At 41.8% G+C, this 23,670-nt stretch overlaps 1 protein-coding gene across 6 annotated transcripts in view; it reads right to left on the reverse strand.

Moving 5' to 3' along the window:
- LOC6536526 (homeobox protein homothorax) overlaps nucleotides 1-23,670 on the reverse strand; it is a 137,740-nt gene that overhangs the window by 108,146 nt on the left and 5,924 nt on the right. The window contains exons 2-3 of one of the 6 annotated variants that reach the window (XM_039376384.2): nucleotides 6,980-7,007; nucleotides 1,054-1,882 (exon numbers count right to left, since the gene is read on the reverse strand). In XM_039376384.2, the coding sequence (XP_039232318.1) occupies nucleotides 1,054-1,068 (15 nt within the window). In that variant the 5' untranslated portion in view covers nucleotides 1,069-1,882; nucleotides 6,980-7,007. Of the gene's footprint in view, nucleotides 1-1,053; nucleotides 5,998-6,979; nucleotides 7,008-23,670 lie in introns of those variants that run through there. The other 5 variants (XM_039376385.1, XM_002097066.4, XM_039376383.2 and 2 more) reach the window with 5 other exon arrangements.

The following is a 23,670-nucleotide window of genomic DNA, read 5'->3' on the forward strand; positions in this document are numbered from 1 at the left end:
TTTTGGTAACACACACACACTTGCTAATTGGTAGCACACACACTGGCGAAGAGCCATGTTTGAGGTCTCTTTGCTCCGTTAAATAAAAATCAAGTTCACTTCGCATGTCCATGATAATCAATTGATAAAGTCTAACTGCGATTTGGTAATAATATTTTTTTTTCAAGTGCGGGAGGGCGGAGACTGCCGGTCACCTGATTAGCATATAATTTACGATCCAGATGGATTGTAAAAATTATTACTCCGTTTAAAAAGCGAGGCGAGAATTTATGCCTTATAAACGTGATGGAAAATGGTGGAAACATCGCTGGCTGTTCAGCGGGGGGCTTTCTGGAGGTGAAGGTCCCAGCCATGTTTATAGAAAAATCTAATCAACTATGCTGGTGCGAAAATGGGAAGTCTTGTGGAGCAGTTTACCATTTTACTGACCTTTGACCGCACTAAGAATTTATTTAAATATTTTCTAAGTTATTCAGTTGTTCTATGTCATATAGTATCTATCACTTCTTCGGTGATCTTTGAATTCGAGCATTGCCCAAATGAAATGGGCTAGCTATAGACTCAGTTAATTATATAAACTTGTACCAGAAAATGACCCGCATAAATCAAATGTGATTTCTTTCCTATTCCAACACACACTCAAACACACACTCGGAAACGCTTAGTTAAAATTCATTTTGATAGGGCTCTAATAAATAAGAACTATTCCCCATTAAATTGATTGAAATGGGTTAAATGGGACTATGGTTTTTTGTTATATAGATTTCCTCTATGCAGCTGGATTAAGAAGCTCGATTAAGAAGCTGGAAGATTTTCAAGCTATTTTGAATATACTGGTTATAGATGGGCTTGGTTGCATATCTATGATATAAACTGTCATCTTAAAGTAAAAGCTATAAGTGCCGTCGGCACTTCCTGACTACTTGACTTGATTGAGAACTGACTAAAACCGCATTTTCTTAGCCGACGGTACTTGTTTAAGGATAACAACACTCTCGGGGACCATTCTACATGGATTCTATTTAGATTGTGGAATTCGGGGGATCTACTTACCCTGGGCTGAGCCATTAATGCTCTGGGAGCGACGTCTAACCCGATTTGTGCCACTTTTTACAGTAGGAACAACAAATGGGGGCGCAACACACTGACCGACGTTCCGCTCCGCCGCTGCAACTGCTTCGGTTATAGGGAAGCTCTACTGTAGCTGCCCGCTTGAAGTCCTTTAGTTTTAGCTCTTGGCTTTTCCAGTTCTTTTAGTTTTGGATTTTATTTTCTGGGATTTTGTTTTATATGTTTTGCACTATTTTCATGTATTTGGAAGCCTTTGCTTTTTGAACGCTTTGCTTCTTGATTTTGCTTTCTTTTTTATTTAACACAGGCACATTTGTTTAGATTTTATGTATTATTATTACGTTTGTATACTTGTTGTATTGTTGATGTTGTTGTTTTCGTTTTTGTTACGCGCGCGTTTGTTGTTTGTTTTCTAGAGCGGGAGATCTGTTTCTGAATGTTTTTTACTTGTGTGTTTGTTATAATAATTATTTACATAGCATTTGTTTGGTTTATAAAAATCGTATACAATTTGTTGTTGGTTGCCGTTGCAGTTGTGGTTGTTGTTGTTGTTCTTGGTATACTCGTGTATTGTAGTAGTTGATGCAACATCATTTGTTACTGGGTTGCATTTGTTGTTGTCATAAATCCATGGCGTTTTCCCCTTTCCTCGTTCTCTCTTATTTTGCGAGTTTCCTTGCCTTTTCCTTGGTTATTTTTATAGTAGTAGTTGTGGTTGCTTTTAATTTTTATTTGTTTGTCGTATACTCTTTTTGCTTTTTTCGTATAATATGCGCACTATTTATCACAGCTGCTTCTACATACTACGTTACTAGAGATGAACAAATTATATTGTTAATATATAATGCAATATATTGTGTGGTGTTTTTGCGACGGCAAATTGCGTGTTTCTTTGTTTTTTGCGGGGGGATCGGCGGGATCCCCTCGTTGAAAGAAATTCCCTCCGCGGCCCTCAAATAACAGTATTTATTTGGGCCTTCAATTTGTGAAAAGAAGAACTTTTCGATTGTGATTGAAAAACACACTTTAAAACGTGATTGTTTGGTTCGCGCGATGGAAAAACGCGCGCGATTTCCAATGTGTTTCTTGTGTTGTTTATTTGCTGATTGATGGCAAAACGCGTGGTTAACGGGCAATAATAATAATCATAATAATAATAAACTTCACCGACGGCAACGCTTTTTCGCTTTTCTTCTCTTTTTTATTCGAACGCAACGCAACACAGACACACGTCGTACGCGCTTCGCAGTCAAAAATACACTGTGCGGATGAAAGATATTTCATCGAAAAACCAACCCGCCAGATACGTTTGAATTTACGCTACAGTCGGACGTGTTTCCACTCCTAACATCGCTGTTAACTAACAGCGAAGAGAGCGCTGAGCGGCAAACAACAGCAAAGTACACGGGTGCAAGCGGTGCGGCATGATTGTCAATCATGCAGCTGCCCCGCTCTGTTCAGATGCAACAATTGTGCCATTAACTCGCTCATGGCCATAACTCAGCGAGTGCAAGCGAGAGGAATATATGGTTTATGCGCACGCTCCGGCGAATTGCTGGCGGCGAGAGAGCGCAGGCGCTCTCGCATCCTGGGCGACGATGACTGATTTGTTGGTACGCCTCTTCTGTCATGCACACACTTGTCATTCACATGCATATACGGTACCGTACAGCGGTGCTCTATCTCTTTCTCATTCTCAGTTTTCGCCTCTTTTTGCGCAATGTTCGCCGCGTTTGAAATTTATTTGGCTTTGGCCAAAAGGAGACGGCTTATGGGTTTTTCGCCCCTCTGCCGGCGTCAGCGTCGAAAATCAGCAAAAACCAATCCCATTTGTTATTTTCGCTTGAGTGAGTGGCAGTTGGCAGCTTGGCTCTCTTTCGCCGCACCTTTACAGGTTGAAAGGCAGCGAGAAAGCTTCAGTTGTCCATCAGCTTCAGCTTTCGCTCACTTTTCGCTCTCTTTTGGCACACTCGGGCCCCCCACACACACACTCGCACACACATACTTCAGCGCGAATAGGCAACGCCTTCGAAGAAAAGCGGCAAAAAAGAGAAGAAACTCTAAGGAGAAGAAGAGGAAGAAACGGCGACGACGAAAACAAACTTTTCGCTGCAGTTCCTTTATGGCGTTCTTTTTTGCTTGTAACGGTGATCTGGCCACTTTGGAAGGATATGCGATCCTGACAACAACAAACAGCTGTTCGGGCCTCTCCTCTCTCTGTTTCCTCTGTTTCTTGAGGAACAACAACAAATGGCACGGCGATAAATTGTCAAAAACATTCACCGAAAATTGCATATTCTGCAGGTCATTCTGCTCTCCTGTCTGGCGAACCTACTAATATTGGTTTTCTATATACCCTGTAACGGCAAAAGGTGGTATTGATATATTGCAAATTTACTAATTTTTCCACGACGAGTATTGTGGGTCCATTTTCCAATCAAGTGTTTTGCTAACTTAGCCGTGATTTTAACCAGAAAAATGTTTAACAAATTACCAAGTCTGATCCCCAAAATCCAGGGTATGCCCATCTTCGTATTCAGCCCGAAATCCTGTCTATTGTTGCTGTTATTGTTACTGTCGTGTCGTCGTCCTCGTGGCAGTTTAAAAAGCAGTTAACACATATTCCCAGGCCATTTTTCACCAGCGTATTTTTGGCTTGGCGCTGCAGTTGCCATTACGCCGAAAGAGACGGGGATACTGGCGAGCGAGAGAGACGGGGCGATTTGGCCGGCGTTTTTAGGAAAATGAAAAATAGCCTTGTTTGTTTTCCGACGCTCGCCAAAAGGATTTCCCGTGTCTGTTTTCGCTGGTCAAAAAGATGATGTTGCACTTAATCTGGTTGCCATTTCATCCGGGAGTCCCAAAACCCCCGAAATCTTGGGAGCTATGCATGATATAGGTGCTCTGTTTCTGCGTCTCGTCAACACTTTGACAAATTTATGAGACTTTGATTGATTTGCGGCTGCTTTTTCCCTCTTTCCCCCTTTTCCTTCTTTTTTTTTTTTTGGTTTTGGGACTCGCTTTCTTTTGGCTTTTTTCAGCCGGCCAACTTTGGCGCTTCTGCTGGGTCGAGAAGTCGGGTAATTTATGTGAAACAAAAATCACATAAAATCGAATCAATTAAGTGCAATAAATTAGGCAAACGCCAAGTGTGGGAACTTCTCGGACTCTTGAGTGACCAAATTAAATGCGAAAGCCGCAGATCGATCGACGCGGTAGCAAAGTTCAAGGATCCCCACGAAATTTTAATAAAATTAAGTCTATTTGTTTGAGAAAATTCGAGGTTTCCTGGGAAGTGATAGTCGAGGACTAGAATTTACTAAGTTCGCAGAATTTCGCTGAGTGACAAACTGTTTTCCGATGAAACTTGATAAGAAGAGATAACTTGCATTTCCAAGAATGTAAATAAAGCGTTGACTATTTCTTAATATGAAGTCTTAAGACTGAAGAACAAATATAAACATAGAAATTTGTTCTATAATGAGTTCTATAAAAAATACTTTAATAATAAGCTTTAAATAAACTTTACTATGACTACATATACTGTTGAGTCAATATGCTTTTTAAATCAGGAAAATCTGAAAGATGTTCCTAAAGCCGTTGGACAGCTCCAGAAAAGCTCAAGAATTTTCCCAAATGAAAGAGGAATTTAATTTAATATTTAGAACTTTGCCAAATTGAAGGGACCATGAAATTTAAATCACCCAAAAAAAGGAAAATAATCAAGAGGCGAGCAGAGCGAATGGGAGGGGTTGGGTCCAAAGGGGGGCCGGGAGCGAGTTTAGGGGGCTGGGTCTCCACCCAGCTAGCGAACCAAAAAAAAATGGGAAAAAAACAAATGAAAGAAGAAAACCCGAAAAGGAACCGACTCGGGAAAACCTCAAGGAAAATTGCATTTGGAAACTTCCAATCCCAGACGAGCGAAAGAGAGGGAAGAGAGGGAAAGCTCACCCATACACGTGCACTCACACCAATTGGGGGGCCAGCCAATATGATTTAAACACTCACGCACACACTCGCACACACACACAGGCATACACTTGCGAACACCTACAGTGATGTTAACGCCGGCAGCGCAGTCGGCGTCGCCGTCGACGCCGGCAGAGAAGTGTGTGTTGTGTGCATGACAATTCATCTCTTTCTTATAAACGCAATTTATCAAACGCAAACGACGAGCGACAGCAAAAGATGAAGACGACGACACGATATCAACTTGATGTGGCGCCATCTCGCTCGCTCCCGCTCACTCACTCAAGCAAGAACCGAAACAGAAAGCCAAAAACAAAAAAAATGGCACATGAAGAAAAATAGGAGTTGCCGTCGGCGCTCTTCTTCTTCTTCGCCGTCGCTGCGAAATGCGAAAAAAATAACAGAGAACACACAGAAACAGCAACAAAGTGACTGAAACCGCCATAATCTTGACAGACAAGTGCACGCGCTCTTTTCGCCGCGCTTTTAATGGTTTGTTTTTGTCTGAATTCGCCGAACAGCGAGGGAGAGAGCGCCGAGCGAGATGGCCTGCGTTGCATTGCGTTGGAACGAGAGGCACTAAGTGTTTTATGGCAACGCGTTTTACAGCTGTTTCACAGTTGTGCAGCCACTGTTGAACTAGGCATGTTACACGATTTGAGAGTCACTGGAGTTATAGGATCTTCAATATTTTGAGTTTACTTTTAAGTTAAAGGGTATTGCAGGTCGCGATTTGCTCTTATAATTTATAAGCTATAATTGTTTTAACATCGTTGAACTGATCATTTAGTGTGTATATTCTTTTCTTTGCATATTTAGGGTTATTGATATTTTATTGTTCTTTATTTCTATTTTCCCTTTTTGCACACATACATTTTATTTTTATGTATTAAACAAATATTTTGTTTAAATTACGTGCGATTTCTGGTTTTGATACCGTTTGGCACTTACAATTCATTTAACCAAGGTCTTAAAATTATACAATTTATCTAAAATCTGAGGTCCTGTCGAAAAGAGCTGTATTGTGAACGCAGAATTTACCAGTTTACCTGAATAGTTACCTGTTTTGGCAGTTCCTTGATCTTCCTTGAATCTTCCTTTTGCCTACTAATTTTTTTGTGACTTTCAACGCTTGAGAAGGCCCATAAAAGGCTTAGGACACTTGTACATAAATCTACCTGATCTATTGCGACTCACACCCTCTACACAGAAAGAAACAAGGACTTTCTTCTGATTTTTTATGACTTTAAGATATTTCAATAAAGCAATATGCAGCACGTGGATTCTATAAGTTATTGAGCATTTATCATGTGCTTAATTTATCTGGAAAAGGAATATCTCATTTTGTTCTGTGCAGCAAAGGTCCTTCGAGTTTTATTTGATTTTCTTCCAGTCATCGTTCAGCCTACTTTAACTGACCCAAAGAAAAATCGATGGCAAATTTGCTGGTTAAACAAATGTGCCGGGTCATCCAGGACGATGTCCTTTTGGCATTTTCGACTGTTTCGCTCTGCTTTTGACAGCCGCCGACAAAAGTGTCAATTCCATTTCGGCCAGCCGACGGGCCTGTCAACAAGCGTGGTCTACACACGTCCCCCGCCCATCACCCAACGCCCACTGCCACCCCGCTAATCTCAAGGACACCGCCGGCTTCCCAATATATTGGGTTTAAATTTAGGCCGTCGCCTTCGATGCCATATTTTTGTATACAGTGCATGGGGTCAAAGGATAAATATAATAATATTCAGACGATATAAAGTCAATTTATAATAAAAAAAAATGGTTTGGTCGCTTACTACAGCAATTTAATAATGTTTTAATTTGCCTTACTTTGCCTTTAATCATCCACTGTATATAAAGATTAAAGCATTTATCAGGCTCGAAAACTTATTTCCACAAAGTTAACTTCCAAGGGACTTAGGTTTCCTAACTCACTTACCTGATCCGGGGTTTTGATCATACTTTACCTGCAATGAAAGAAGGAAAATTGAGTTAGAAAAAGGCAGAAAGTCCGCGCTGAAGTTGAGGAAAAGTCAGGAGGAAAAACATTGGGATTGGGAAATGCAAATGAGCGGAAGGCAACGGGGATTAAGATGCACCGAGTCTTTTGTCCATCCGAATGTGATTGTGACCACATGTGTTGTGCACCCCTCCACACAAATCCTCCCAACTACAAACTACAAACTACGGAATCCAAAACACAATATTCAAAATTGAAAATTGAAAATCGAAAATGAGAAATCCTCATCCCGCTCCCAAGTGACTCATTCCTCTCAGGACCGGTGATCTTTTCCTGGCACATTTGTCGGGAAATGTTTTTCTTCTGGCTGCCCTTTTGATTGATTGCCCTGGAAAACCACTTGAAACTGTCAAGGGCGCAATCGGGGGACGGGGTGCCGTTTTCCAGGGGAGTGAGCCCATCGAAATGAAGTGAAAATCACTTTTACACAGATGGAGGAAATCGTTTTCCTATGAAAAACTACTTAGTCCAAATGGAGGCGGGCAGCAAGAAGACGCATCATGTTAATAACTAAATTAAGGAATGAGATACCATTTCTAGGATTACAAAAGCGGTCGCTAAATGGACTTCGATTCGTCAAGGGGAGATATTTCAATTGAAAACTCAGAAATTCTTACGTATTTAACATTTTGGTAAAAGCATGAGTACTTTAAGCAATTCACATATCAGCAACCATAGTTTGGGAAGGCGTCAACAAATAATAAATATGAATAAAGACTGGTTAGAATTTAACTTGAGTCCAAGAGCAGAAAACTGCAATTCAATCAATTGGCAATAACAACCTGCTAATGGAATTTCAGCACATTTTTATCTTATTTGTCGAGCGTATTATCCTAAATTGATGTCAACGAAATTCGGAAACAAAATCGCAGGAAAATGCCATCAGCATCAGAATGAAACTTATTTTGAAAATGTCAAGAAAATCGAATTGAGAAGCAAAGGAATGGGAAACCAGATGAAGAAAATTTCTGGCAAGAGAAACAACAAGAAACGCACAAAATAAATAAATTTATGTGCATTTCCGTTATTTTTTCGAGGTTTTCTTTGTAGTTGATTTTTTTTCTTGGTTTTCCTTCCGCCAAAGTAAATAACAAATATTATTATCGCATGACCAGCAGCAGCAGAACGGCAGAACAGCGGCGAAGGAAAAGCCACTGAAAACATGGCTCATTTTCCAGGGGAGTGGAAGGGGTTGGGGGGTTCGGGTAGCGAGGCAGTGGTCAGTGGGCTGAGGGGCTGGATTTTCCAAGGCGTGGCCGTTGGATGCAGTCTGCAAGTGCCAAAAAATTCTCAATCGAAAATTGAAGGAAGCGAAAGAGGGAAAAGCGACGCCAAAACAAATGTAACTATTTTATAAAAACCCTTAAAACAATACCCTTTAATGTATAAAACAAATCTTATTAAGAGAAATGTCCGATTTATTTTCTTGCCACTTCACGGCGGAAAATGATGTCTTATATTGTTTCAATTCCCCGATTGTGTACTGTTGATATATACAAAAATCAAAGCCAAAGTTCGGATAAAAAACGTTGGAGCAGGAAGCTAAGTTTTCCGGGGGGACTTCCAAACGGAAGCCGCCTTGGCGTCCATGTTGCTCTTGCTGCTGTTGCAAGTTGCTGCTGTTGTGCAAACAACAACAAATAACAACAACAACAACTGCAGCGCAGCTGAGGAAAACAAACAACAGCAAGCATATCGACTCAATGAAATTATTAATGGTCAGCACACAGAAATGCAGTGCAGCCAAGGAAAACAAGAACTCCACCAAACCCACAGGAGCAACATGAGCAACATGAGCTGCCCAGGAACCTAGGAGTCCAGGAGCAACTGGGATGTGGAAGATGGTCAAGGAGGCTGCCGCTCCTGGACGTCCAGGCCACAAATAAATAAATAAGTAAAGAGCAAACTCTAATTAAACGCTGTTACCACTCCCCCAGTTCTCTGTGTACTCGTATTTCGATAAGGCAACGTAACCAATTACTCTTAGTTTGGGCCCCATTCCTGTATTCCTGTATTTTTCTCCGGCTTTTGGGGGGACCCCTCTTATCGTTTGGGTCACAGTTTGTGGACTTTCGGCCTCGGAGACCTTTGCAAAGTCCTCGGACTCTGTGGGGCTTGCTAAAAACTTTTTGCCAAAAATTCAATCTGTTCGGACCGCAACAAAAGCCAAAAAGGAGTCGACTCTCGGAGGATAAAAACGAGCAACCCAACAGCAAACTGCAACAATTTAGGGAAATTCAAGGTCGGGCTAAGTAATCTAGGGGTCTTCGCAAAATCTGTGCACTTTAACAACGCATTTTAAGTTTGGAAAATGTGACTTATCTTGATACAGTCCATTAGCCTGTTAGAGAAAAAGTAGGGTATGCTCTTGCTTATGCTTGAATAATCAAATTTACATTCGTTTATTTTAAACTATTCAGTAGTAGATATCACTCCAAAAGCTTAAGTTATTATATCACAGAAAATTGTATAAAATACTTTAATGCAAAGAACTGGATTTCTAATGTGTTTACTTTTGCATAAAGAGTTGAGTTGCAATTTAGTTCAATCAAAAACTTGATTCACTGAAGTATTTTAATAACTTCAAGCTAGCCATTAATTTCATATCTGGAATATATTCCAATTAGTTAAAATATGAGCGACCCCGCTGACCTTTTTTATTTATTTCGTTGAACATTTATGGTTCACATTTGGCTACGAACTGGACTGGAGAACTGTTATGCTCTTAAATCTTGCAAAATGCCATAAAATACCCGACCAAGGAAATGCTGCCAAACCGGCTGACTAAGCTGGCCAAAAATAATATAAAACATTTGTTGTTCTTGCTCACCGGCCATTTGCATAACAACAATAAAAACAATAAAAAGCCGAGACCTCAAAGATTAAAAACCGAATGAAACGAAATTTATAAATTGATTTCGAGCGCGACTAAAAATAAAAGCCAAAAGCCATCAGCCAAGAGCCAAAAGCCATGAGCCGAATGACGGGGAAAAGCTGCGGGGATCAGGAATCGGATTGAAATCAGGATTTTTGGAATGAGTACAAATACGTACGTACGACTCTGCTGTTTCAGCAGAATTATTGCATTTTGAATATTGGCATTTACGTCAAATTAAATTTAATTGTCAGTGCAACTTCGTTTTTGAAGCAAAAAAAGGCAAGCGGCACAAAGTTATTCAAAACGTGGGGTGACAATGACTTTTTATGAATGTAAGATGATTCTGCATGCTCTTACCAGGATTGTTTATAAATAAATAAATTTTAACCTGACCAAGATATTTCTGTTCATTATTTAAAGGCTCATACTACAATTTATTTTATTATATTTTTTATAATACTTATTCAAGTTAAACAAAAGCGAATTTTGTAATTTTTTAAACCCTTCTACTACTAGAGTATCGAAAATAATAAAAAAAATTCAGTTAAGATCTCCATTTCTGCGGACATAAAAACTTGCAAAATGAAAAAGGAGGAGATAAACCGTTAAAGCGACAGAAAAATTACATTAAGTCTCGATTAAAAAGCCACCTTTTCATTTCGGAATCAGCAGGCCAACGATGACGTTGTTTCTGGCTTGTTAATCGCGTTTCCTAATTATCAAAACTCATAAATTGCGATAAACGCGCGGATTCCAGGCGATCGAAAGCCATCCTTGAGTTCCCCTCCTTTTGGATGCACTCTTCGGTTTTGCCATAAAAAGCGAGGGGAAAAGCCGAAGCCGCCAAAAGGGAAAGAGCGAGAGAGAGAGCGAACGAGAGAGAGTGGGAGAGAGAGAGGGCTAGCGCATTTCCCCTCCGCACTTTACAGCTTGGAAAAGCCCCTGTTGTCTCGCTCTCGCCCGTGGACTTCGCCCGCCGGCCGAAGGGGTGGTCTCCATGCGAACCCGCCACCATTATGCCATTATGGAAAGTGAAATGGATATATCGCTAATGCGCCTGCACATAACAAGGTCGGCAATAAATCAAAAGGCTCGGATTCTGCGGGCGGCGGGGTGGTGGGGATCTCCGAAGAGGGGAAAACTCTGCCAGTTGCTTGACAAAAATGAAATCAAAATGCCATAAAATACCCCAGTGCGCGGCCATCTCTTTCTGATCCGTGGCGAACAACAAATGAATTATTTGCAATTAATTGAGCGCAAATTTGCAAAATACTTTCGTGTGTCTGCGCGCACGTCTGTGTGCCTGATGATGGATATGCCCACTGCGAGTGTGTGCGTTTCGATCTGCCCGATTGCGTATACGCCCTGTGTGCGTTGCGAAAAAATTGCACGCGAAATGTTTATCGAGCAATTGGGTAGAAAACAATTTTCTCAAAGGTTATAGGCTTGATTTATACAACTTATTTTGGTATGTCGTTTGCCTATGATTTTTACCATTTGTTAAGATTTGCTTGAATAAAAAACAAGCTATTTTAGGCATAATTATCTTCAGAAAGAACAGTCAGTTTTACAAAACAAGCTAAATCTTAAATCTCTAAATGAAAGTAAATCTCTTTCGTTGCTCTAAAGGTAAATGTTTTAGAGCCTCAGCATAATTCTTAAATCATATCTGGTAATATGCTTATTATATCTACGCTTTACTCATATATTATGCTAATATATTAATAATCTTGTACATGACAATAAAGGCATATTACCAAATTTAATGACGGCAATTAAACTGGATTACTAATTAGCTTGACCACAACATTTTCACCTTACAGCGATTTCCCATTGGAAAATCTCCCACAAACATTTTAACGACTGATGAAATGGACATTTTTGTGACTTCATGAGTGCGAGGAAGTCTATAAATTCAATGAACTCGGCCAGAACCATTTATGATGTCAATTCCTGATGTTTACACGCACAGAACCCCGAATACCGAGTACCGAATCCCGAATCCCGTGGCACGGAGACAACTTTCACATTTTACGAGTTTTATATGGGCCCTCAGTGCGATGATGATGATTACCATGATGATAACGATGACGCTAAAGACGATGATGGTATTTTCACTTGAGAGTTTTACGAGCAACAAATTGCGCTACAAATTACACGATAAATAGAAAATTATGACTAGAGGCGAGTGTACATAACCCTCGAGCGACCCTTTCGCCGTGGGCTCATCGTAAAAATGTCTCCCTCGTTCCCTCGTTCCCCGAATGCTCCGTCCTTTCAATTCCAGCAATCTTTTCCTGAGGAATAGAACCAGACCCCCTACTTTCTGCCTTTACAAGCTGTCAAAAAGTTTTGTTTGGTGTAAATTCAATTGTTGCGTCGTTTATTGATATTTCATTTCGGGCCCATTGCCGTGGAGTTTTCCCATTTCCCATTTGATGATGCACTCGGAAAGTCGTAAAGTTGCGAACTGCCCAGAAAAACAATAGCAAAGTTTTTACGACCGGAACAACGAGATTTTTACCTTTCAAGAACTAGAACTGCAAGTTGAAGGAGGATTTTGGGCAAGGGTTAATTTATTGAGTGTTGGCCTTGTGGCCTTCAAGGACTTTCGCACCATAACAGGTTGTCTGCTCTGGGTTAAGGATATCCATATACATATACATATCCATATCCATATGCACGACGGGATCGTAAATTTCCGCTTAATAGGGCACTTCACACCTAGCAAAAAAGCAAAGCTGCAACCTGAAGCAACGTGCAACATGCCGCATTAACGAACCTGTCGAAAGTGACAAGTATGCCGCTTAAAGTTGAGCAACTTATCGCCCGTTTCATTAAGCACGGGTTATCTATGTACATACGAGTATACACCTAACTGCATCCTTGGCCACGTGGTCAAAACTGACAGCTCCCCAAAAGTGTTTTCCCTAATTGATGGGCTTCTTTTTTTGGGGGACTCGGGGGGCAGGGGGTAAGGGTGGAGCAGAGACAGGTATTTTGTAATTAAGCCACTTGAGCCCTCTCCAGATTGAGTACAGTGGGCCAAAACGGTCGGCGGGACAGTGGGACAAACGGACGGACAGACGGATAGACATGTCAAGTTAGCAATTGAAATATATTGCAGGTGTGGAGCAAGTGAGCGGCCAAAGACAAACAAAAACACCGAACCAAATTCTATCGCAAAGGTAAATGCTTTTTTTGACACTGCCTAATGCGACTTAATGTTGCGGTTACGCATTTTGTTCTGCTACAGTGCGGTGCGGTAATATAAAACCACAACGAAAATGTAACAAAAAAAGATTGCTATTTTTGCTGCAAGAAATACCAATATATTTCCTCGAACTATACACATCAGTTACTATGTATACAAATGTCATCAAATACTATACTCATTAGCCTTACATTTTCTCACCGCACTGTATCCCTTTATCTGTATTTTTTTCGCTGTACCTTCAAAAATAATCATGGGAAATACCTTTGGTGGAGAATGGAATGGAACATGCAGGTCGGTCTATGAAAGCCACTCAATCATTCTGCTTCACTTCATGGAAAAAAAATAAAATAAAAAGAAACGTTTTAACTGATCGCTCAATCACTGATATACAAGTGTCTGTATATGGAGATATATATAAGTATATATTTATATCAATATATATACTCGATCGCTGGGTGGCAGACGTTGCCTGAATTGAATTCATTGTTGAGCAGCGATTTGGTTAAGTCAGCCGCGTGATTGTTTGCTTTTTGGCCAGATAAGTAGCTCACCTCCACCCGCTGAAACCCCCACCCCTCCCCTCCGAAATTGGCTCCCGATTCACCTGAGGCCAAAGGTCAATCAACAGGTGACGGTGCTTTTTTGTGGCTTCTGTGGGAAGATTCCAAAACTCCGAGGTATCGCGTTCAAGGGTGGGAATTTTTATACTCATAACCTTGTACTCCAACTTTATGGGCATGCGAAATGTTGATGACCGATTTTATTGGCTCGCGGATAAAAAGAGATTTTATAAACAAAAGATGAGATTTAGCACGCTGTATAAGTAAGCCACTGCACCTTCTTTCTAATCCTCAAGAAGGACCAACATCAGTTTTCGACACTTCATTCATTGATGCAATTAACCTATGCCTCAAGTTGACTCATAAATTCATCCGAATTAATGGGATCGGGATCAGGAGGAATCTGCCTCATCTTTGAGAATTAACTGACTCAGCCAGTTGCTGTGCGGATTATCCGCGATCGGGCTTCATTGCGGTCATAATATGAGCCATCAGGCCATTCGCAATCTAAATGTCCAGCTAAAACTACTGTTAAAACTAACCTGGCTGAAAGGAAATCGCATAAAAACAAAACTTGTCCGGCCATTATAAACCAAAGTCGTTGCTGCATTTTGGGGCACGGAGCAGGGGGCACGGAAACGCGAAGAAGGGGCAGGAAGAAATTTTATTTTTACGATCCGTGTGGGATCGTAAAATGTCTGGCCGACCGCGTGTGGAACGTTTAATTTGATGCTGAAATACTGATACTGATAGGCCCGAACCGCGGGCACTTAAATTGCATATAAAAGTGGCTTTTATGATTGGCCTTCTATTAGCGAAATCAACTATTACGTGTTAAATCGCACGATCCACCCAGCCGGACAACAAGGGCCACAAAATGATCGTTAAATTTAGACAGTTGTTAAATTTCGCGTTGGTTTCCTTTTTCTTCCTGTGGTCCAGAGTGTGTAAATCAAAGTATGTGCAGCCAGGCTGGCGGTGCACTGAGAGAAATGCTCAGGAATGTATTCCTCAGAATCAATTGGTCAATTCTATAATATAACACATATTTTTCAGTCACAAGAACTTTATTTTTAGCTGAAAGTGGATATGATTGTGCTTCAATAGTTGCTTTTAATTTTACAGGCTCATTGATGGTGCAACCCTTTTCCTTCGTAATTCCACTGCTCTTTCAGCACAGCCCTTTTCTCGCAGTGTCTCCTGTTATCCAGGTCATAGTTCGCCGGGCAAGGTGTCGACTTACATGTGCAGCGATGGATGGCAGGCCATCCCCTGCCAAAATAAAACTGATGGAATGGAGTGCGGTGGAGTGGTTCGGAGTTGGGAATGGCAGCAGGCAGGATCCCTTGATTCCAAGATCCTGGCACAGAAAGCGAAAGTGAGTTTTCGGGGTAAATGAAATTAACAGCGCATCCTTTGCGCATCGCTGATTGTTTTGTTTCAATTTCTGGTTGCGCCCCTCGATCCAGAAAACGAAAGAAAGCAAGGGACAAGTCCTCTGGAGGGAGAGGTATAACCTTTAACCTCTGGATTGGGATCGGAATCGGTCGGTTGGTTGGTAAGTGTTGCTTGTGTAGTATTTCCCCGAAGTCTCAGGCGGCACATTTCGGGGGAAACTATATATGGCATATCTTCTACCTGAAAGTGAACGCTCGGTGGTGGTTTCTTTTGCCTACTTTGACGACAAGAAGTCAAATTCTCGATTTACGACCATTTTGTTTGAGTAATTTCGTCTTGCGTCCTTCGTCCTGCGTCCTGCGTCCTCCGTACTTTGCCACATGCGCGGCAGTTGTGTAAATTGTACAGTTTTACTTTCAGCTGTCGCTCCTTTGCTCCTGCCTGGGAGAGTATAACAAGATCAGATCCCAGATCGAGTGACTCAATCCCAGCCAACTTTAATTGAGTAACCCACTTTTCGATTTTAATGCCTGCCCTTTACGAGTTGTCGATGTAAATACTTAATGCTTGGCCATCGATCGTAACCATATTTCATTGGCTCATTTGCTGGTTGCTCGCGTACTAAAATAAAAACACACAAAAAATATACAATAAAAAAATCATAGAGGAAATCAAAGCGAAAGATATGTTCACGATTCAATTAAACGATCGTAAAAGTTCTTCTGAATGGCGGAAAATAAAAGTGGAAACAGAGTTGTTTGCCCCTTAAGTTATTCTGTCGTAAAATTTCCCCAAATTGTTGTTAGAACATAAAAACCACCTAAAAATCGGTAATAAAATCAATCGAACCCTAACTGGAATGGGACTAGCCGTCGAACTTCTTGACTAAGACTTCTCCCCCGCATTTTTGGGGAATTCCCTTGGCGCTAATCAAATAAAAAACAGCCAACAATAATAATGAGGGGAGTTTTGGTATTGTCAAAGTGATAGCAGCCATATTTTTCGGGAATGTCTGAAAGGTGATATGTGTCGCAGTAAAGTGGAAAATTACTGGTGTACTGTAATTAAGTCAACTCATGCCTAATTTGGGAATTTTTTTATTGCCAATATAGAAACGGGTAAACTGGATTTTGGATTAATTTTTCTGGTCATAAAGTCAACACAACTTGTATTTTAATTTTCCTGTAGAAAGTTCTAATAAATTTCAGAAATATGAATATAATATCCATAAGCAAGCTTGCATTTTATTATTATTATTTCTGTAATAAAATGAACTTTTCAGATGATTTTCATTAGTACGATCTCTGCTCTCTATCTCTATTCCCAGCCAGACAACATTCAATTAGAGAAAAACCCAACACGGATGTGAAATCCGATGAAAATTGAAAACTGCGCCGACTTTATGTGCATGCAACAGTTGGGCACATTTCGCAGACGGGCAAATCAACATCAAAATCAAATTCATTGCATTGGCCATGGTTCACGACCAGGCCTAGACCCACACACGCAAAGTGGCACTCATACAGATGCGCACACAGATAGAAACCGTCAACACGGAGTGCCTCTAAATGCGGCGAGAACGCGAAAAACCGTTAAGCATCAATTTTGACGCATCATAAAACTGCAATGAAGTGATAAGTGCCGCTGCTGCAAACGCAAATATGCAACAGGAATGTGCATTCGATGGATATTTCGGAGTGCCTGGCTGCTATATGTACATAGATACATACATATATGTCATGAGGCATGGGGTCGCGAAACCAGAATCTGCAAATGGATATTGACGAACTTGCCGCTGAAAATGGGGCCCGTATCCGGGGCGATAACAATGCCAATGCAGTGGCACCCACTTCATGTTTCCACGGGTTTGGGTGAACTGCACTCAGAGAAGAAGTCTGCATAAAACATTCATGGTTACGCCAATAAAATCCCATTTGAAATAATCGTAAAAGAGTTTAACCGTTTAGTACATTAATACTTCATACGAATGACTATATACATGTGTATAAAGTTTGTTTTTCTGCGTGCATCTATTAGTTTGGGTATCTGTGAGTTCGCCTCCATCTGCTGCCCCCAAAACAAAACACAACGAGACTTTTATGAACACCGCGGGAAGTTGACAGCTTGCATCATTGTCGTGATATGCGAAAAACTACGACACTCCCATGTATTTTCCACTATTTTTGATAGTTGGCCACTTTTATTGCCTCGCGTGCGCAATTATGTTTATGGCCATTGGTAACGTATAAATGTCAGGATAAAAAACTTTTGGCCCGCATGGAAGTTGCGATATTTCGCAGACAGATATTCCAGCCAGCGAACTGGTGTAATTTAATCAAAGTTGTAAAAAGTTTTAATTTGATTTTATTCTGTGACACTGGTGTGCGAATTTTTCACTTAAAAGTATTTAGTTTCTATCTGGCATATAAGTCTTTACAACTTGTGTTTTACTTAAATTTAAGATACAACTTTCTATCAATTAAGATGAAAGCTTGATTGAATATGTAGTTTATTAATGTTAATCAAGTGAAGACATCTACCCAGTCTACGGTCCCTGTCCTTTTTGTCCAAAAATCAATTGCATATCATTTGCCAATCTTATCGCCAGAGATCGCCCAACTAATTGACTTATAGCCACAGATGGCAGAATGTGGTGCTAATCAGGCATCCAGCTATACAGCTATACAGCAATCCTGCAATCCGCAATCCAACTAACCAGACACACACCATCACACTTTTGAAGGTACATAAATTATCTTTATTGGCAGGTGGAAGGAGCTGCGTCTTTTGCTCTGTGGCAGGCAACACCTAAAATGGGGCTCGTTAATTGTTGCTGCTGGAGGATATGTCTGGAGGCCCGAAGGCGACTGGTTAGCTGGTTAACTGGCTGCCGCATCGTAAATCATGGGGAATCCATCAAAATGCGATCATTGTATTGAGATTGCAACTAAGCCCCCCGTAATTTCAATATTTTTGCACTCGCATCGAGGGAAATCGTTGCTGCCACATACATGTACATGTACATGTACATGATGGTGGGGGACAAAAAGGGGCACGAGGCACTATGAAACCAACTCCGAAGCAATTGACAACTTAATCCTGCGACATGTCAGTGGAGGCTCAAATGAGATTTACGTGGCTCGCAGTCAGTTAGCCTGGCCCATTTGTGTTGACTCAATGAAATGTTGTACCGATTTTTCAACATGTTGTCTGCCTTTTGCCGTCTGCGTCGTGTTCACTTTGATTGACAAAGTACAAAGGTGTAATTATTTTTCATAAAAATTGTTGCATGTCGCTCCGAAAAAGTTTTCGTTCTCTCTGCACTCTTTTTTTCGATTTTTTATTTATTTTTTTTTGTAGCAACTCCGTTGATTTTGTTGTAGGTTTTCAATCAATTTGCTTATGTGGCGTGGAAAACCCTCCCCCCAAAGCAATTATGTCAACGATCTGAGCGCATAAATTACGAGAGCGAGCGCTCATGCCCGAAGCAAAAGCAAAGCAAAAGCACAAAGCGCTGAGCGGTTAAGATCTTTCGGACATCAGCAGTGTCGCCATCTAGAGAGCCAGATGCAAAGGATGCACTGGAAAAAATCGGATTATAATTCAGATAATCAGAACAGCTTCTAGGTGCTGCTTAGTTTGAGTTACAAACCCAAGAAACCAAGCATCTGATTTGGCAATCGCAACTCATCACACACAAGTTTCTCAGGCATCACCGAAGCTTTAAAACATTTTGTAGAACTATTCTTATTTTTCGCAGTGTGCTCCAGCTTTATCTACTGCCCTGGGCGGATTGGAGGCCCCGTCTCCAGTTGGAGACCCATTCCACAATCCCCCAGAGCGTCAGCCCATAAATCTTGAGTCGGCGGCGCGTTACTCATGCGCAGTGTCCTCCGCGATTGGGGGACTCCACCAGAATCCACCAGAATCCACCAGAATCCACCAGACTCCAGTCTTTTGCTCCGGTCTGGGAAATGTTTTATAATCGCATTGCGACTAATTATCGTATCGGAGGAATTATTGTGGTGCGATCATGATGGCGATTTGCAAATTGCGTGCCCGCGATTCATTCACTAAGTGATTAGATTGGCTTCGAGGCGTGGCATCGCTATATAAGTAGAGGAATATGAATCACTCTGCCCAAAAGACTTAATTATAAAATTCTACTTGACTTGAAATATAATTAATGAATGCGAGAGCTTTAATATGAATACGAAATTATACAGATTCAATAGCTATACAGATACAGATTATGAAAAGCTATAAGTTGAAAGGGCTTTCCACGTGTTGTCTTAATCCCCCTTTTAATTAGGATTCTTTGATAACTTTCATATTTCTGTAGTCCGTAATGTGCTACTTTCCCATGGTGCTGGGAAATACACCCAAATCGCTACTAGATTGAGTCAAAAGCAATATGCCCGGCAGTTTATGGAGCTGTAATATGGCCGCATATCGTCAATGATCGTGTTTTACTGCACTCTTCTCGCATTTACTATTTGATTAAGCAGCTGGTCCGGCAGCCAAAAGGCCTCCATTCCCAATAGCACTCCACCCCCTCCAACAAACTCCTGGTTTCCCAGCCGAAAACCATCGAGAAAATAAAAAGCAAATAACCGAAGCGAACTGAGGTTGAAACTGAGGCTGATGTTGAGGCTGAGGCTGAGCCTGGTGATTTGGCCGCTTGTCTCGAGGCATTTTATTTGGCGCCATAAATCTATCAGCGCCGGCTAACCAGCTAACCAGCTAACTCGAACTCAAACCCGAACGCGTGCGCATGCGCAAACACTGGACCTGGACCTGGACATGGACCCTTGGATACCTCGATCTCTGGATACCTCGATCTCTGGATATCTGGGAGATGCTGATAGGCCGGAAGATTTACGGCTGGCACATAGCCAATGTGTTCCGAGGGCCCCGCGCGACGTCTAGGAGGGATATACTTAAGTTTATGATACGAAAATCAGAGATTGCCTTATTGTATGCGAAATGCGATCGAATCGATTTGCTCCTCCGCACGAAATTCATTTATATTTATGATTTGTGAATTGGTTTTTATGATGATGTTACTCGTATTTTCAGCCCACACAATTACGATTTTACTGCCTTTCGTTTTGGGGGGCCATTCGATTGCGGAGTGGTTTTCCAAAAGTGTGAATTTGCCACTTCATTTGAGAGCTGGCTGGCTGGCAAAGACATAAATTATATTGTGAAGCGGGAGCTATTTAGGCGCAGTTTTTATGACCATGTGAATTGGTACAAACGAAAGTGTTTGGCGCTCCAAAAGTCAAATGTCGGAATCGAGCAATACAAACACACCACACACTCGTTGATGAGAAGGGCAGGGCCAGAAATCGAGGCGGCGAGGGGCAGGCACTCCTGGCTAAAAGAACTAACAAAATATATTAATGACTTATCAAGGATAATTTGACAACGGGCCATAAATCAAATCGCGTAGCTCGCTCGTTGGCCCGAAACAGGGTGAGTGGACGGTCGGGTTGGCTTTGCTCACTCCTCACATTTCCCCTTGTCCTGCCTTTTTTGCACAGTAAAATATAGTATTTCAACTGGGCTTACTTATCTTTCACATTCGTATTTAATTAAAGAATATTTGTATTCTTAAAGGAATAATTCGTAAAGGAATAAGAGACCATTTTCATATATAAATCATTTAAGCGGCAACTTCTTGGTATTTTAAAATAGTAATCCTTAATTGGGTTGAATTTTGTGAAGTGTACCGAGTGACAGCAGTAGAAACCACCCAGAGCCATTGGAATGTTCCAACACACACGCCAAATGGCAAATGCGAAATGCGATGCTGATGCTTAATTTCTGGCCAAGGAGTTGGAGGTGGCCACCAGTGGAGGAGCGGAGTCGGGGAGCACGGAGGAGCAGCGAGGAGCAGTGGCCTGTGGTGGGCCAAATTGGATGCCCAGCTGTGTGGTGCAGACTGTGCCATAACTTAACACCTTCGCTGTTGTCTTCGCCGGAGTGCCATGGTCATTGCATTTGCCAGGCAAATGCGTTTACCCAAAAGCGCCCCACATGACCAGGAATAGGGTGACTCAGGGCGAGAAAGTTGGCAAATAATTCAAAGAATTTCAAACATACCAACATTCTCAAGATGCAACTATCTTTCAATTAGTTACTTTCTGTATCTTATGAATGCTATATGCTACTATATGGTATCATCCTGACAAACTACAAGTGCTGGTGTGTCTTCCTGCTCTTGGCCAAATGAAAACCATGGCATTCAGAGAAGCATACGCTTTTGCCACTCATTTGAAGTTTAATTTCGCTGGTGCTCCTCTTTCTCGAAGTTGCATTATGACATCAGCTGGTAATTGTGATTAATGTTGTTGGCCCCACACTCCCAACGCTCCCAACGAGACACCCTCTGCGAAATGGCCAAAACATCTGCGGCCAACAATCCAATCTTCAGACACATGTGCATATGTATGGGCGACTCCAGTTTATTGTATTTCTCATGTTATTCGCGCTGATTTTCCTTTTGTTTGCTTTTCTCTCGTTTTTTTGTCAGCAGGCCGGGCTCATACATAAAATATGATTGCGTTTTCATTTGCATCTAGCAGATTGAGTTTCCTTTGAGGCGCGCGCGAGTCCGTGAGTTTATGAGCTTGTCAATTGCCTTTTTATTTATTTATTTGCATATCATGGCGTCGAGTGGAGTGACCAATGATAATAATAATAGCACGGCGACTGCGGACCCTGGACCCTGGAGTACCCACTGCCACTCAGATCAAAGCCAAACCGAATGCTCACCTGGCCCAGCACTGGCTTCACTGGCCTCACCTTCGCCATTTCGTTGTAATTAAGAACATGTTAGTTGTAAAGAGGAGGTTGTGTCCCTGCTGCTGCTGTTGGCCCCACCTTATATGGCTGTCGATGTCGTTGTCCCTAAGGCCCCAAAAGCCTCCAAAAGCCCCCAATCTGAACTGAAGTCCTCCTTAAAATCGGACTCGTGTCTCGATGCGTTTGCAAATTTGTGGCGGCCGTGTGAAGTCAAGAGGGCGAGCCAAAGTCAATTGCATTCTTAACCCTTTTTGAAGCTGATCGAGGCAACAACAAATAACAGTACAACTCTAATTAAAAATTAACACACTTCTTCGGTTGTTCAGTATGGGAAGAGGTAAACGAGGAGCTGTAGGAGGGAGGAGGGGCTGCCACAAACATTCGTTTAATCAGACGAAAATCAAGTCTATTATATGGAAAGGCCTTTTGGCCAAATCCGCCCGATTGGCTGTATCTGCATGAAAAACGTATAAACAGCGTCTCATTTGAAGTCATCATTAAAAACGACGACGACGAGGACTGTGGTGCCTGCTCCCTGGCTCCTTTCCCCTCTATTCCTCGATCTTTCGATCCCAAATCCCCAATGCTCCATGCCCCATGCCCAATCCTCCACTCGGAATCCGCAATCCTCTCTTGGAGGCGCACACTTGAGGCCATGTAATCAACGTTTGCTTACTTCATTTAGCGCGCGGCGAAAAGAAAAGCGAAACATGCATACAATCAGCGAGGCTTGCAACTTGCAACTCCGCAAGCTGAAAACTGAAAACTGGCACTGGACATTGGACATTGGACAGAGGACGGGGGACTGAGGACGTCGGACATCGGGGAATGCAGATGGAGCTGCTTAAGCTGGACTTTAGCTACAGGGCGATTGCACAGCGAGAAAAAAGGGACTTGGTTCATTAAAAAGCTTATCACAGCTATCTACAGCTATCTATTTCCATGCCAATAAGAAATGTTTAAAGTCACCAAATCTGAAGAGATCCTTTCCTTGACTAAGAGCTATGACTTTTAACACACTGTTTTCCTCAGTGCACTCAGTCTTTCGGAAACTGTGGCTGTAGCCTCTGCGGCCTTTACTTGTTGGCAATGATGTATTTTTGATTTCGTATCTTATATTACCAACAACAAGCGTTGCAGCAGCAGCAGCAACAACAGCAACATCACCAACAAATGCCAAGTGTGAGGCTCCAAGTGGAGAATAAAGCCGAGACCACGACCAAATCCAACTCCAAATCCCATCCAGCTCCAGATGGACCGATGGATCGAAAGGATGAGACAGGGGAGAGGGAAAAAGTTGATTTTAGAATTTTTATTTTTTGATTGTGATGATTGTGCATTGAAATTTGATACATTTCAGCCTTGTCGAGGGGCGGGGGGATGTTGTTGCTGTTATTTTTCTTGTTGCTGTTGCATGCAAAAATGTTGGCTAGTCGACAAGGCATTGCCATTGGCATTGGCATGGCCAAGAACTACTAACAACATTAATAAGATTGGCATCTGCTGCTCGCAGCTCAAATGTAATTTCTCATCAACCAAAGTGGGCTGACTGTGGAACTTAGCAACGGGGTGTGGTCGTGCCTCCATCTCCATCTCCAGCTCCATCTTCATATCCAGCTCCATAACCATCTACAAGCGAAACTCCTCTCCATTTGCCATCTTGGCTCAACAATTGCATTCTGGCCATAAAGATAACTTTTGGGCGCGATGGTGATGGTGGTGGTGTCGTGTTTTGTGGTAGCTGGTT

The sequence above is a fragment of the Drosophila yakuba genome, chromosome 3R (assembly GCF_016746365.2).
Source record: "Drosophila yakuba strain Tai18E2 chromosome 3R, Prin_Dyak_Tai18E2_2.1, whole genome shotgun sequence".
In the NCBI taxonomy this organism is placed as follows: domain Eukaryota; kingdom Metazoa; phylum Arthropoda; class Insecta; order Diptera; family Drosophilidae; genus Drosophila; species Drosophila yakuba.